Genomic DNA, 14025 nt, shown 5'->3' on the forward strand with positions numbered 1-14025 from the left:
AGGGAAATGGGTCTGAGTGGGTTACTCTTCGGAGGGTCAGTGTGGACTTGTTGGGCCTAAGGGCCTGTTTCCACACTGTGAAGGAATCTAAATCTAAAAGTATAAACTGCAATTGGGAACATTCCATCCATGTTAACAGGGGCTGACAATGGCAAACTGAATGGTAACTGGCAAAACTGTATCCAACTTCTTAAAACTAAACCTGTAACATTATATTCAATGTCAAATCTACGTTGTGCGTCATCTTGATTATTTCATCTTCATAATTTAAACAAGTCAACCATCTTATTTTGGCTCGCTTATGAATTTGGCAGCTTGATGCCATTAATATTAAACTTGAACTAACCAAATCAACTGACACGATTTAGTCCCAGTGCTACAACTAAAGTCAATGCTGTATCAAGACATTTTATGTGCTGGTGAAGTAGATAGTATTGAACCTTTTAATAACTTCTTCATAAGGATGAGAATTTTAAAAGATTAAAATTCCTTTGGCTTTAGCTTGTATCATTTAGAGAAAAATAAATCCATCAAGATAGGAAACTGCTTCAATAAATGTTAAAGAAATATGCCATTTTAAAGCTGATTAATTTTATAATCTAAGTGACCCCTTTAAATTTCTAGAGTAGTTTTACCATTTAACCTTAATGCTTTACTTCTGTTGTAAAATTGCTAATTACAGCAGTAACCTTTCATGTGAAATCTTACACACTGATATTTTTTACATTTTTAAAATTGAAGTGCTGCTCCTCCAGGTTTCTTGAATATCTCATTTCACATATTGTGTAATGGAAATAGCAGACAATCTGCTCTTCAGTGTCTGTTAGTAGGAGACACAAAGGTGCAAGGATAGTGGAAGTGGTACTCTCTTGTTACCAGGAAGTGATTTATCTCCACCAGAGTTTTCACTGTCTTTTTAATGGAGTACTATTCTATCTTATCCTATTTTACTTTGCTCTTAATCCTACAAAAACAGAAATAAAACAGGACCAGTCAACTAAGTTACTAACTTCTTCCAATTTTGATAATAGGTCAATGACATAACACTGCTTCTCTTCGCAGATGCCAACTGTGTCAATGGATCCAGTACTTACAGTTTGCATTTGAGAGCATCAGCATGTGAAGCCTTTTTACTTTTATTGTTCCATTGTCCGGGACATCATACAGTAACCTGCTCAAGTCGGCATTATTTGTGCAACATCTTACTTGTATTAGGCAACAGACAGACTACTCTTTAGCTTGTCTTCATCATTCCGAAGCAAGAGGTTGCTAAGGCCAATGACAACAATCCCATTGCTGCCTGACAGAGACCAGCAATGAGTGAACCTATTAGCAAGCAAGCACAGAAGAGAGGTCAGCCTGTCAGTGCAGAAGCAGGTCCTCACAACTCCCTTCCATTCTACTTATGGGGTGGCTTTCCTCTGACTGGTCACTCCTGAGAGTAAATTTGGTGAAGCAATTTAGGGACTTCTGAGAATAGGTTCTCCTTCTGGCCCCTTGCATCTTGAGCATAAGTTAGCATAGATGGGGTGTGAAAATGTATGGGGTGGGAGAGGTGAGGGCTTTTTCTTTTGTTCTTTTGCTTTTTCTTAAAAAAAGGTAGCCTCGAACAAAATGCCAGTTCCCGAAAGAAGTATTCTGCAATGTTTCTAGTTTAACTCCCAAAAGCCTTCCCTAAGGAATAAAAATTACAAAGCTCTGGGCACTTTCATCCATGCTTAGTTTGCAGAGCCAAGAATAGTCCTGACATTATCGCAGAATCATTGAAGAGTCACAACACAAAAGGAGGTCATTCATTCCATTGTGTGGCTTGTCAAGTAAACATCATTGCCTAGTGTCAATCTCTTGCTTTTTACTGTCCCAATGCAAATCATTTTTATCCAAATAATCATCTAATGCCCCTTGAACACCATGACCTCAGTGAAAATTCATGCTGAGGGAGCACAAAACCTAATATAACACACAAGCACTGGTGCTTTTGGGTGATTATGCACAGTGGTGGCATAGACTTACAGCAAGCTTTATTTTGCATCTCTTTGTGCTACATGTGGCCACTTAAGCATTTGATACGGATACTGAACTTAGAGAAAATACTTCTTCAATCATCAATGACATGCCCTCAATTTCAATAGCAAAGTAAAATAAATCTCAATCCCAATAAGTTATCAACTCTGATAATAGATAACTGCACACTGGTGGTAATTGGAGTTTTTAAACTCAGGCTGAAGTTAAAGAGTATATTGTTGGGAGGCACAAATGGAATTTCAGGCTCTGGTACTAACTATGGAAGATTAACTGAGGGGACTGGGGTGGGGGTGGGGAGATGGTAGGGAGTTGTGGGTGGGGAGATAGACAGTATGTTTCCAGAAAACCAGATGTCTGGTTCCCTACATGTTGCAGAGTTCTGACGCTTCATGTGAGGTATATCAGTGGTCTTTGATTCTATTGAGGAGGTTCTGATCCCTGTTTGTAGTTTGATTCTGGAATTGGGACAGGTTCGACTGGAAGCATTCATCCTCAAATGGAAGTGTGATCTGATGTCAGGATGTCCAATGGTAGGGCACAAAGTAAGCGCTTCTGTTCTTCCTGGACCACAAGCCATTCTGTAAAGATATAGTAGGAGTTGTTGCATCTTTTGAGCTGCTAGGTTTCTGGAGGCTAGGTCAGGCTAAGTCTGAGGCAGGTAGCCTCATTTTAATAAACAAATGGCCAATTAGCTCTTCCCTCACTTTCATTAAACTTAGAAATAGTTGGGCTGAAGACTGGTTGGAGACAGGCTTGTGATTTTCAAAGTTTTTGTGTCACCAATCATATGGTAATGATTTTTTTTCTGTGATTAAAATCACCCTTTTATCCATTTCCTGTGTTATTTCTGGTCAGGAGCCAGTTAGATCAGTTGTGCAGGTTGGTAGCATGTTGTTCTGAATAATGTTAACAGCATAGGTTCAACTCCTGTTCTAAGGTAATCTTGGGATCTGCCTTCTCATCCTGCCTCTAGGAGTAGAAGGCAATGGCAAATGGCCATGAACAAAAACATCTGCACAGAAAACAACTTCTAGTAAAGCAACAGACAGGGGCCTATGGCTCAGACAGAAGATTAATTAATTAATTTTGGGCCTAGGTTCACTTTTATACCATATTCTTCAGTTCAAGTAATTCCATGTTTGCACTTATCTCTATGATTACATTACATCATGAATTTTAAATATATATTGGGCAGGATTTTATAAAAGTATTGAGAGCATCGCTGTTGGGAGACCTGTGATGTCTCCTCCAGGAAGGCGCAAGAGTATTCAGTGCTACACAAACATCCAAGTAAACAGTACTGAGCCCAAGGATGAAGGACCCTGAGAACAGAAACCCTCATTACTGATGGCTACTAGTCAATCAGAGGTTGAAAATGCCATGGGGAGCCATGGCTTTTGGCAGGAACATGACCAACTGGAGATCTAATGTTAAGGGGTAACTGATGTGCCAGGTTACTAATAGCAGAAAGGATACTGTTAGAGAAAGGGTAATCACAAGGGTAGCAGTGTAATGAGGGTCAGCAATTAAGGCAAGGGTGAAGAACAGAGTCTTGTCGTTTTTGACAGACACCAAGATCATTTGAACACGGTTGCAGGAACCTTTCTCACTACCCCCTCACTAGGAGCTCATAAGCAAGTTGCTCCTTTTTATCTGTTATAGATGGATGCTATGTTAGCAGGTTCATACACATTGTACTAATACTAGCAGGTAGTGGGATGAGGCACTTAAATGGTCATTAATTGGTCACTTAATGGTCTCATTTGACATTGGAGGAGTTTGGATGGGAAGAGGTGGAAGATCAATTTCGACCTTGGGCTTTCCCACCCAGATAAAATTCTGGAGGAGACAGGAACACAGTGGTGTTCAGGCTCACCACCAAATCGCCTAATGAAATGTCATTTCCCACCTCCAAGTATGCCTTAGGAAGAGCTGTAAAATTCTACCCACTGCATCATTTCAGAAAGTTTAGAGAAGTAACTATAACAATTTTGTTTCCCACGTACAGATCTATCTGCATTGAAAACTCAGCAGGTTTTACTGGATTGAAACAGTAACACTTTTTAGCTATTGACACAACAGGAGAGTTGTTTTATTCTTCCTATGTATCAGAGAAAGTGACTTAGGATGTTACCTGAGCGTATTAACTGGTTCGTACAATACTCTGGATTTTACATATCTGTACCTTTAAAAAAGTTTGCCGCAAATCCCGCTTTATTAACTGTTCCATCAGAAACAAATTTCATCCACAGGGTATTGGAAGTTGATTTGATGTCTTCTGGTTTATCATAGCCACAGAACCGCCCAATTAAGGGACTGTTTTCATTATTACCATTTCGGACTTCTAAATAATCATAGGCACAACTATCATGTCTCTCAACCTAGGACAGAAGGAAAACATTTTACTCATTTTTGCACATGAAAATCTCATGTTAAAGTCAATAAATCAATTCCTTGGTAAACACCAATGCAAAATCTTTAATGTGTTTTGTGACTCCACCAATAGATTTCTATCTTGGCCCCTATTTAGCTCCAGCACTCCTCTGATAATCCAATCACTGTTGATTGGTCTATAGATCACCTTTGGATTCCTTTTCATGTTCAGTATCAATCTATTCTCAATGTTCTTGCCCCCTTATTTGCTTTTTTAAACCACTATTTTTTATATTAACCCAACTTCCCTTACATTGTGAAGCAACATCTGTCATACACACTGCTTTTCCATTTCATTCCATTCTCAAAACCAGTTATCACCCAGGAAGCACCGATTCTCGTTGCCCTTATTTTCCCCTTATAAGAAAATTCCCACATTGTTCTCCAAAACTACTACTCATTGCCCATTGACCACCTATTGCCCATTCTTTGCCAGTCTATGATTCCAATTTACCACAGTTTTCAATCTTCTTCAATTCCTTGGAATACTTCCACATTCCATGAAGTATTCTAATTCATTCCTTGACTTTCTCACACATTTAAAAATTGAAAATAAAATTGATTTCTTACTTTGCTTTCCTTTACTAATTCTGCTTCCAAATATAAAATGCAACTTTTCAGTTACAAAACCCTGAATCATATGAACCACAGAAGCAAAAGGTGAATTCTAAATCAGACCAATTAGGTTGCAGTCTTGCTCGCCGAGCTGCAAGGTTCATTTCCAGATGTTTTATTACCCTACTGGGTAACATCTTCAGTGGGCCTCAGGTGAAACAATGTTGAAAATTCCTGCTTTCTACTTATATGTTTGGGTTTCTTTGGATTGGTGATGCCATTCCCTGTGGTGAAGTCACTTCCTGTTCCTTTTCTCAGGGAGTAGTAGATGGGGTCTAACTCAATGTGTTTGTTTGATGGAATCCTCGTGCGTGTCTTTGTTTGGCTTGTCATAGGATGGATGTGTTGTCCCAGGCGAAGTGGTGTCCTTCCTCATCCGTATGTGAGGATATTAGGAAGAGTGGGTCATGTCTTTTTGGGGCTAGTTGGTGTTCATGCATCCTGGTGGCTAGTTTTTTTGCCTGTTTGTTACAGTCCTTGCCCGGTATTTTGTAAATGACATTAGTTTTGCTTGCTGTCTGTATAGGGTCTTTCAAGTTCATTAGCTGCTGTTTTAGTGGGTTTGTGGGCTACCATGATGCCAAGGGGTCTGAGTAGTCTGGCAGTCATTTCTGAGATGCGTTTGATGTAGGGGAGAGTGGCTAGGGTTTCTGGATGTGTTTTGTCTGCTTGTTTGGGTTTGTTGCTGAGAAATCAGCGGACTGTGTTCATTGGGTACCCATTCTTTTTGAATACACGGTATGGGTGATTTTTCCCACAAACGAACCTGCATCAGAATGTTATTTCAATGAGCCACCACACACTGCAGCAAAGGAACTACGCAGAGCAGAGAAAAATCACCTATACCATGTATTCAAAAAGAATGGGAACCCAGCGAACACAGTCCGCCAATTTCTCAGCAACAAACCCAAACAAGCAGACAAAACACGTCCAGAAACCCTAGCCACTCTCCACTACATCAAAGACATCTCAGAAATGACGGCCAGACTACTCAGACCCCTTGGCATCATGGTAGCCCACAAACCCACCAACTCACTAAAACAGCAGCTAATTAACTTGAAAGACCCTATACCGGCAACAAGAAAAACTAATGTCATTTACAAAATACTGTGCAAGGATTGTAACAAACACTACATTGGACAAACAAACAGAAAACTAGCCACCAGTATACATGAATACCAACTAGCCCCAAAAAGACATGACCCTCTCTTACTAGTATCCTCACATACGGATGAGAAAGGACACCACTTCGGCTGGGACAACACACCCACCCTAGGACAAGCCAAACAAAGACACGCACGAGAATTCCTAGAAGCATGGCATTCCAACCGGAACTCTGTCAACAAACACGTTGAGTTAGACCCCATCTACCACTCCCTGAGAAAAGGAACAGGAAGTCACTTCACGACAGGAAATGGCATCACCAACCCAAAGAAACCCAAACATATAAATAGAAAGCAGGAATTTTCAGCATTGCTTCACCTGAAGCCCACTGAATATACGGTAACGAAACGTCTGGAAATGAACTTTGCAGCTCAGCTAGCAAACCTACATCCAAAACCTCAACCTGAGCTACAAATCTTCCCAAAACTCACTAAGCTCATGAAGATTGGAATCTATCTTACTATTTAAATATACTGAATTCAAATTCCAATGACAGTGAATGAAATATTTCTTTATCATAGATAATCATAGAATCCCTACAGTGAGGAAACAGGCCATTTGGCCCAACAAGTCCACACCGACCTTCCAAAGAATGTACCATCTAGACTAACTCCCCAACATTTCCCCTGACTAATGCACCTAACGTGAACACTACGGGCAATTTAGTATAGCCAATTCACCTAACCTGGGCATCTTTGTACTGTGGGAGGAAACCAGAGCACCGGGAGGAAACCCATGCAGACACAGGTAGAATATGCAAGCTCCACACAGTCACCCAGGCTGGAATTGAACCCTGGTCCCTGGTGCTATGAGGCAGCAGTGCTAACCACTGTGCTGCTAACTTATCTGTGTGTAAAAACCAAGCAATCATAATCTTAGCTAGAGATTATAGTTCTGAAAATAATTTATTCTTCAGTTATTCACACTTTGCTTTGGCTAAAAGAAGGTATCTTCACCATATGTGATGGTCTATTACTTAAACATCCTTGCTATGAAATTTTTATCACGCAACAAAGTTACCTCAAAGGCCTGGAAAACTAATCCTACGTAATAGTGCTCAGACATTGTTATTTTCCACACACACTCCTTCATTGGTCTGTAGTCATCTGGGTAGTTTGGAGACTGGATCTGTCCCGATTCTTTACTGATCTCACCACCACAAATTGCTAATAATTAAAAGAAAAGTCATGTGTAAGCAGGGGCATAATTAACAAGATGACAAATTGTAGAATTCTACACACAACATAGCAAGTACGAATATATGTGAAACCATGCTCCATCTAAAAACAGAAGATGGGAATGCTATGAATTACATTATATGATCGATTCTTAGGTTTCACAGTGCAGTTCTCCTCCTGCAATGCTGGATGTAAGAACAGAAGTATAACCTACCTCTGCTGTGTGCCTCTAGTTCTCGGTGTTATGCACCATAACTCAACACACTTCTGCCCAGGTTACAGTGAAAAAACCGAAGATTCGAGCGGTAACCCCATTCCTCTGTAACATTGATGGGATGTTGTACACTCCAAAACAACTATTTGCTTTTTTGTCAATTTAAGGGACTCTGTATCAAAGGAGCAAGATAAGTAAAGTTTCTCTACCGGCAGTCACTCTTCAGTCTCTCAAGGAATTTAGTCTTACCTCTAGCTCTTTTATCTTTAGTGGTTTGTAATTTCTTCTGATCTCTCAGTTACCTTCTCCAAAACTCTTGTATCCTGCTTCAACTGATTTTGATTACCCTTTGACAAGCTTTGCATCTGGACATCATTTACAATTTTTAAGTCTGAAAATTATTATTGCCAAGTATCAGACAAGTCAATAGTTTATCATTTTCAGACAAGTCAATAGTTTATCATTTGGAAGGGATAATTATTATGAAATTTACCTTCCTTCCTGGTGGTGGCTGATAACTTCGATTTCCAGCAGGCCAAGTGTTCTGGCACGTGCAAAACAGAGCAGGGCATGTGTTCTCCACCTGGTACACATTTTAAACACTTAAAAGGGCCCAGTCAGCTGGAGTGTGTTGATCTAGCATGAAAACTGGGAGTCATGTGATCCAGAATGAGCCTAATTTTGGCAGGAGGTGGGTGCTGGCATCCACAAAACCCAGAAGGACTCCAATGCTTCCGGGGTGGTGAAAAACTGTTCAAAAGGTAATCAAAATCAAGAATTGGAGAAAATTTATTCTGGGTTCTCAATACTTAGAAACCACCAAAGCCAACAAGCACCCAAGAAAAGAACCCCACCCCTCACCCCAAAAGACTGAAAGGTGGTCACTGGCAGAGGAACCAAGGAAGAGAGTCCAGACAGTGTGTATACAAGGTCCATATAAACAGGGCTGAGAGAGACACAGGTGAGCTTAGGAGCTGTAGATGAGCCAGCACAGACTGGAAGATAAGCTTGAACCACCAGGTGGAGAGCAGGTATTCAGTCACACAAGGTTGCAGAAACGCTGGAGAAAGTTGAGAAGTGAAGTCTTCGAAAATGAAGAATGAAATGCTTTTGGAGGAAGATCTGAGTGCCAACAAGACTTTTGTGGTTCACAGTAATTACTGGGTAAATGGCTAACAAATCTGTGTCACTTCTCTTTGTTGTGTTCACCATTTTTAATGTGCAGGGTATTGCACTTGACCACCGTTTACGGATTCATTCACATGTACCTGTTGTTGGTTTTAGATATTAGGGGAGAAGACAACATTGTCTCTTAATTTAAATTTCTCTCATATTACTGTTAAAAGCCTAAAACAAATCTTGTAAGCAATTTGACTCGGAATAGTGACGTTTATGTTTGATTGTTCAAACCTATGGAATCTTTGAGAGATTTTTTTCGTTTTCGCCTGGGACTCCTGAATATCATCGACTTTAAGCAAAAAGTTACAGATCCCCAATTGGGCTAAAACCAAACCTGGGATCTCTTCCAGGATTAGAACATAATACTATGACAGGTAGAATTCTTTTCAAACAAGTACTGAAGTATAAAAATGTTTTTTGTCTTCCCGTATATCATTAAAGTGACTGAACACTTTAATGTCACTTTAAAGTGACATAAAATGCAATACATTATTGTGCCTTCCTTTAATTTTCACTAAATTTTACTGTACATTGTATCATTGAATTACTTTATATGCACAATCATTTTAATTTATAAGTTTAGACTGATTATAGTGGGAGTGAATTTCCATGATATTTCTCTTGCTCATTTTCTGTAATTTTCTGGCAGAAGGGCTGCAGAAAGCCTAGAGAAATAACATAAATGGCTTTTACTGTGTTTGTTCAAAGATTTCCATAGCATTCCAGTGCAGACAGGTAGAACACCCGTGTAAATTTACCTCCCAAAGTCTCTGCTGCCCATATTGTAACCTGCATCAAGTACTGTTCACTTGCATTCTTTGTTCTTGTTGAACTTTGAGGTCAACAATACCTCAAAGCTAAGATTGGCATCCTGGTATCTGAATTGCTTCAAATTGCTAAAAACTCCAGCCACCAACTCTAAGAGCTGCTTGCTCCTTCAGCTCTAGCCTCTTGTGAATGACACCTCCATCCTGTAGCAACATGGATAATTCTTAGATTTCAGCTGATTAATGGCAAGTAACATCACTCTACACAAGTGCCAGCCAATGACTACCTCCAACAAAAGAGAATTTAACCATTTTGACGTTTAATGACATCACCAGTGCTGAATCACCCAATATCGACTTAACTGGCCTAGCACTGATCAGATATAGCAGTCTCCGTGTTGCAAATTGGTTTCGTTCCTGAGTATATTCACAAGTCAGAATACAATACAGGACAATTCAAAATAATCATTTGTAAATATGAGGAAACCTTTGTATGTCAGATCTTTAAAATTAATAAATGGGATTGCTTTTATAAGTCAGGTGTGCTGAACTAGATGGCCTATAAATACTGCTTACAAGAGCAGATCAGAGGCTGGGAATTTTGTACAAAATAACTCCTTCCCCAACTCCCTAAAGCCTGTGCATATTTACAAAATGTTAGTCAGGAATGTGATAGGATACTCCCATTTGCCTGGATGAGTGTAGAACCAACAATACAAGAAGTTCAACACCACCAAGGACAAAAACAGCGTACTTAATTGATATCCCATCCACTACCCTAAACATTCACTCCTTACACCTTCAATGAATAGTAGCAGAAGTATGTACCATCCATAGCATGAACCACAGCAACTCAGAGATTCCTTAGACAGCACCTTCCAAACCTATGACATTTTCCATTGAAAAAGGAGAAGGTGCATGGAACATGACCACTATTTGTGCGCGTCACAGTGGCTCAGTGGTTAGCACGGCTGCCTCACAGCGCCAGGGACCCAGATTCGATTCCAGCCTCGGGCAACTGTCTATGTGGAGTTTGCACATTCTCCCGGTGTCTGCGTGGGTTTCCTCTGGGTACTCCAGTTTTCTCCCATAATCCAAACATGTGCAGGTTAAGTGAATTAGGCATGCCAAATTGCCCATAGTGTTCAGGGATGCGTGGGTTAGGTGCATTAGTCAGGGGTATGTATAGGATAATAGGGTAGGGAAATGGGTCTGGGTGGGTTATTCCTCAGAGGATCGATGTAAACCGGTTGGGCTGAAGGGCATGTTTCTATGCTGCAGGGATTCTATGATCTATGATTTATTTATGCAGTGTGGGCATCACTAGCTCAGCCAACATTTATTGCCCACCTTAACTCCATTGGACAGTTAAGGGCCAACCACATTGCTATGGGACTGGAGTCACATGTAGGTCAAAACAGGAAATGGTGACAAACTTCCTTAGTGAACTCGATGGGTTTTGACAAAAATTCAGTAGTGATTATATGATCATTAGACCAGATTTATTTGTATTGAACTCAAATTTCACCAGCAGTCATTCTGGGTTTCTAACCCATATCCCAAAAACATTAGCCTGGGATTCTGGATTACTAGCCTAGTGACATCCCCACCATATCACTGTTTCTTCACTGTTGGATCAAAACTCTCTTCCCAAGAGTACTATGGACATACCTGCATCCCATGGACTGCTCTAGTTTGAGAAAACTCCTCACCACCACCTTCTCAAGGACGATTAAGGATTGATAATAAATGCTAGCCTAGCCAGTGACAATCACATCCTCCAATAGAATAAAAATAACTCCTTCCCAACCACCTCTCACCTCCATCCCAAATCATCATCATCAGAATTTTCCCCAAAATCTTATACCTTCCAGCTTGCTACAATCTTTCAAGATTTTCCTTAAACCCATCACTTTGACCATACAAAATATGGTCACTTATTGTGCAACAAAACTCTGCTTTCTTCCTACAGATGCTGCCAGACCCGCTGAGTTAACATTTTGAATCCAGTGACTCTTCATCAAAACTGTTAGTAGCTCAGAGAAAGTGGCATTTCCGCTGAAATTTAAGTGGGGTGAACTGATAGATGGAGACAGAGGCAAGAGAGTTATGAAATAGGTAGGTAACAGAAGAGAAGCTGAATAAGTGATTAACGATGGAGAACAAGGAGGAAAGGTTAGAATGGAAATCCTGTCAGAGAGAGAGGAGTAACATCATCTTCGAGGTGAGCATTCCTGGAAAAGATGTGGTAGCGAGTTAATTGCTAAAATAAAGCAAAGAACTGCAAATACTGGAAGTCAGAAACAAAAACAGAAAATGCTGGAGAGTCTCCGTACTTCTGACAGAACCTGTGAGGACAAAGGCAGAGATAATGTTTTGGGTCTGGTGACGCTTCATCAGGGACTATCAGTAGTGAGGAGAAAGTGGGGGCAGGGTGTCACCTGTTCTGTATGTAATTGTCTAAACTGTCATTCATTATTGTCATGACATCTCAGTAATGCACATTAAAACATACAAACATGGCAGCAAAGGTAGGCCATTCAGCCCTTCGAGCTTGTTCCACCATTCTCAACCATGGCTGACCATCTACCTCAATGCTATGTTCTCGTGCTACACCCATACATCTCTCCTCCTAATGTAGTGCTACCATTTGAGGTATCAGTCTAACAAACTTCCATTTCATTCACACTAGGGCAAACATGTACTTCCTTAGACAAGAGGAAAAACTCCAGCTGCAGTCTCACCATGTTCTATGAATTGAAGCAAGACTTCTATACTCCAGTACTCTCAATGGATGAAGCTGTTGTGACTGAGATTCTAGTTCTGGATGTAGGTTTGCTCACTGAGTTGGAAGGTTAGTTTTTTGGACGTTTTGTCACCATACTAGGTAACATCTTCAGTGAGCCTCTGGATGACGTATTGGTGGTATAGCCCGCATCCTATGTTTTTGTGTTTGGGTTTCCTTGGGTTGGCAATGTCATTTCCTGTGGTGATGTCATTTCCTGTTATTTTTCTCAGGGGGTGGTAGATGGGATCCAAGTCAATGTATTTGTTGATACAGTTCCTGTTGAAATGCCATGCTTTGAGGAATTAACATGCATGTCTCTGTTTGGCTTGTCCGAGGTTAGATGTGTCGTCCCAGTCAAAGTGGTGTCCTTCCTTATCTGTATGTAAGGCTACTAGTGAGAGTGGGTCATGTCTTCTTGTGACTAGTTGATGTTCATGTATCCTGATGGCTAGTTTTCTTCCGGTTTATCCAATGTAATTTTTGTTACAGTTCTTGCAAGGTATTTTGTAAATTACATTAATTTTGCTTGTGTTCTATATCGGGTCTTTCAAGTTAATTAGCTGCTGTGTTAGTGGGTTTGTAGGCTACCATGATGCCAAGGGGGCTGAGTATTCTGGCAGGAGAAAGGTGAGGACTGCAGATGCTGGAGATCAGAGCTGAAAAATGTGTTGCTGGAAAAGCGAAGCAGGTCAGGCAGCATCCAAGGAACAGGAGAATCGACGTTTCGGGCATAAGCCCTTCTTCAAGACATTCCTGAAGAAGGACTCAAGCCCGAAACGTCGATTCCCCTGCTCCTTGGATGCTGCCTGACCTGCTGTGCTTTTCCAGTAACACATTTTTCAGCTGAGTATTCTGGCAGTCATTTCTGAGATGTCTTTGATGTAGGGGAGAGTGGCTAGGTTTTTTGGACGTGTTTTGTCTGCTTGTTTGAGTTTGTTGCTGAGAAATTGGTGGACTATGTTCATTGGGACCCGGGTGCCTGTGTTTTTGTTTTTGCCACTGTTTACCTATTATTTATTTATCTATGCTATCTAACTATGAGATCTGCCTATATTGTTCGCAAGACAAAGCTTTTCACTATGCCTCGGTACACATGACAATATATTTAATTCAATTCAATTCAATTCAAGTTCTACTGCGACATCTAGGAATGGCAGTTTGTTGTTGTTTTCCTCAATTTTGTGCTAGTAAGGGTATTATTGATGGTCTTAAAGATTTCCTCTAATTCTAGGACAAGCCAAATACAGACATGCACGAGAATTCCTAGGAGCACGGCATTCCAACTGGAACTCTGTCAACAAACACATTGACTTGGAACCCATTTATCACCCCCCTGAGAAAAAGAACAGGAAATGACGTCACCACAGGAAATAATGTTGCCAACCCAAGGAAACCCAAACACAAATAGAAAGTGGGCTACACCACCAGTGCTTCATCTGGAGGCTCACTGATGTTACCTAGGATGGTGACGAAACATCCGAAAAATGAACCTTCCAGCTCAGCAAGCAAACCTCCAGCCAGAACCTCAATCTGAGCTACAAATCTTTTCAAAATTCACTAACACCTATGGGAACAATACGCTAAAACTGGCCCAAAAATGGGAAACCAATGCCATCTGACATAGCACCACCCATGAACAGCTGTACTTCCTGCACAAATGCA

The 14025-nt window shown here is 40.6% G+C and overlaps 1 protein-coding gene across 4 annotated transcripts in view; it reads right to left on the minus strand.

Moving 5' to 3' along the window:
- LOC140480468 (tolloid-like protein 1) overlaps positions 1–14025 on the minus strand; it is a 339587-nt gene that overhangs the window by 75957 nt on the left and 249605 nt on the right. For all 4 annotated transcript variants that reach the window (XM_072575408.1, XM_072575486.1, XM_072575570.1 and 1 more), the window contains 2 exons: positions 7258–7403; positions 4211–4406 (listed from right to left, as the gene is read on the minus strand). In XM_072575408.1, the coding sequence (XP_072431509.1) occupies positions 4211–4406; positions 7258–7403 (342 nt within the window). The remainder of the gene's footprint in view (positions 1–4210; positions 4407–7257; positions 7404–14025) is intronic.

This window comes from Chiloscyllium punctatum, chromosome 1 (genome assembly GCF_047496795.1).
Source record: "Chiloscyllium punctatum isolate Juve2018m chromosome 1, sChiPun1.3, whole genome shotgun sequence".
Lineage (NCBI taxonomy): Eukaryota > Metazoa > Chordata > Chondrichthyes > Orectolobiformes > Hemiscylliidae > Chiloscyllium > Chiloscyllium punctatum.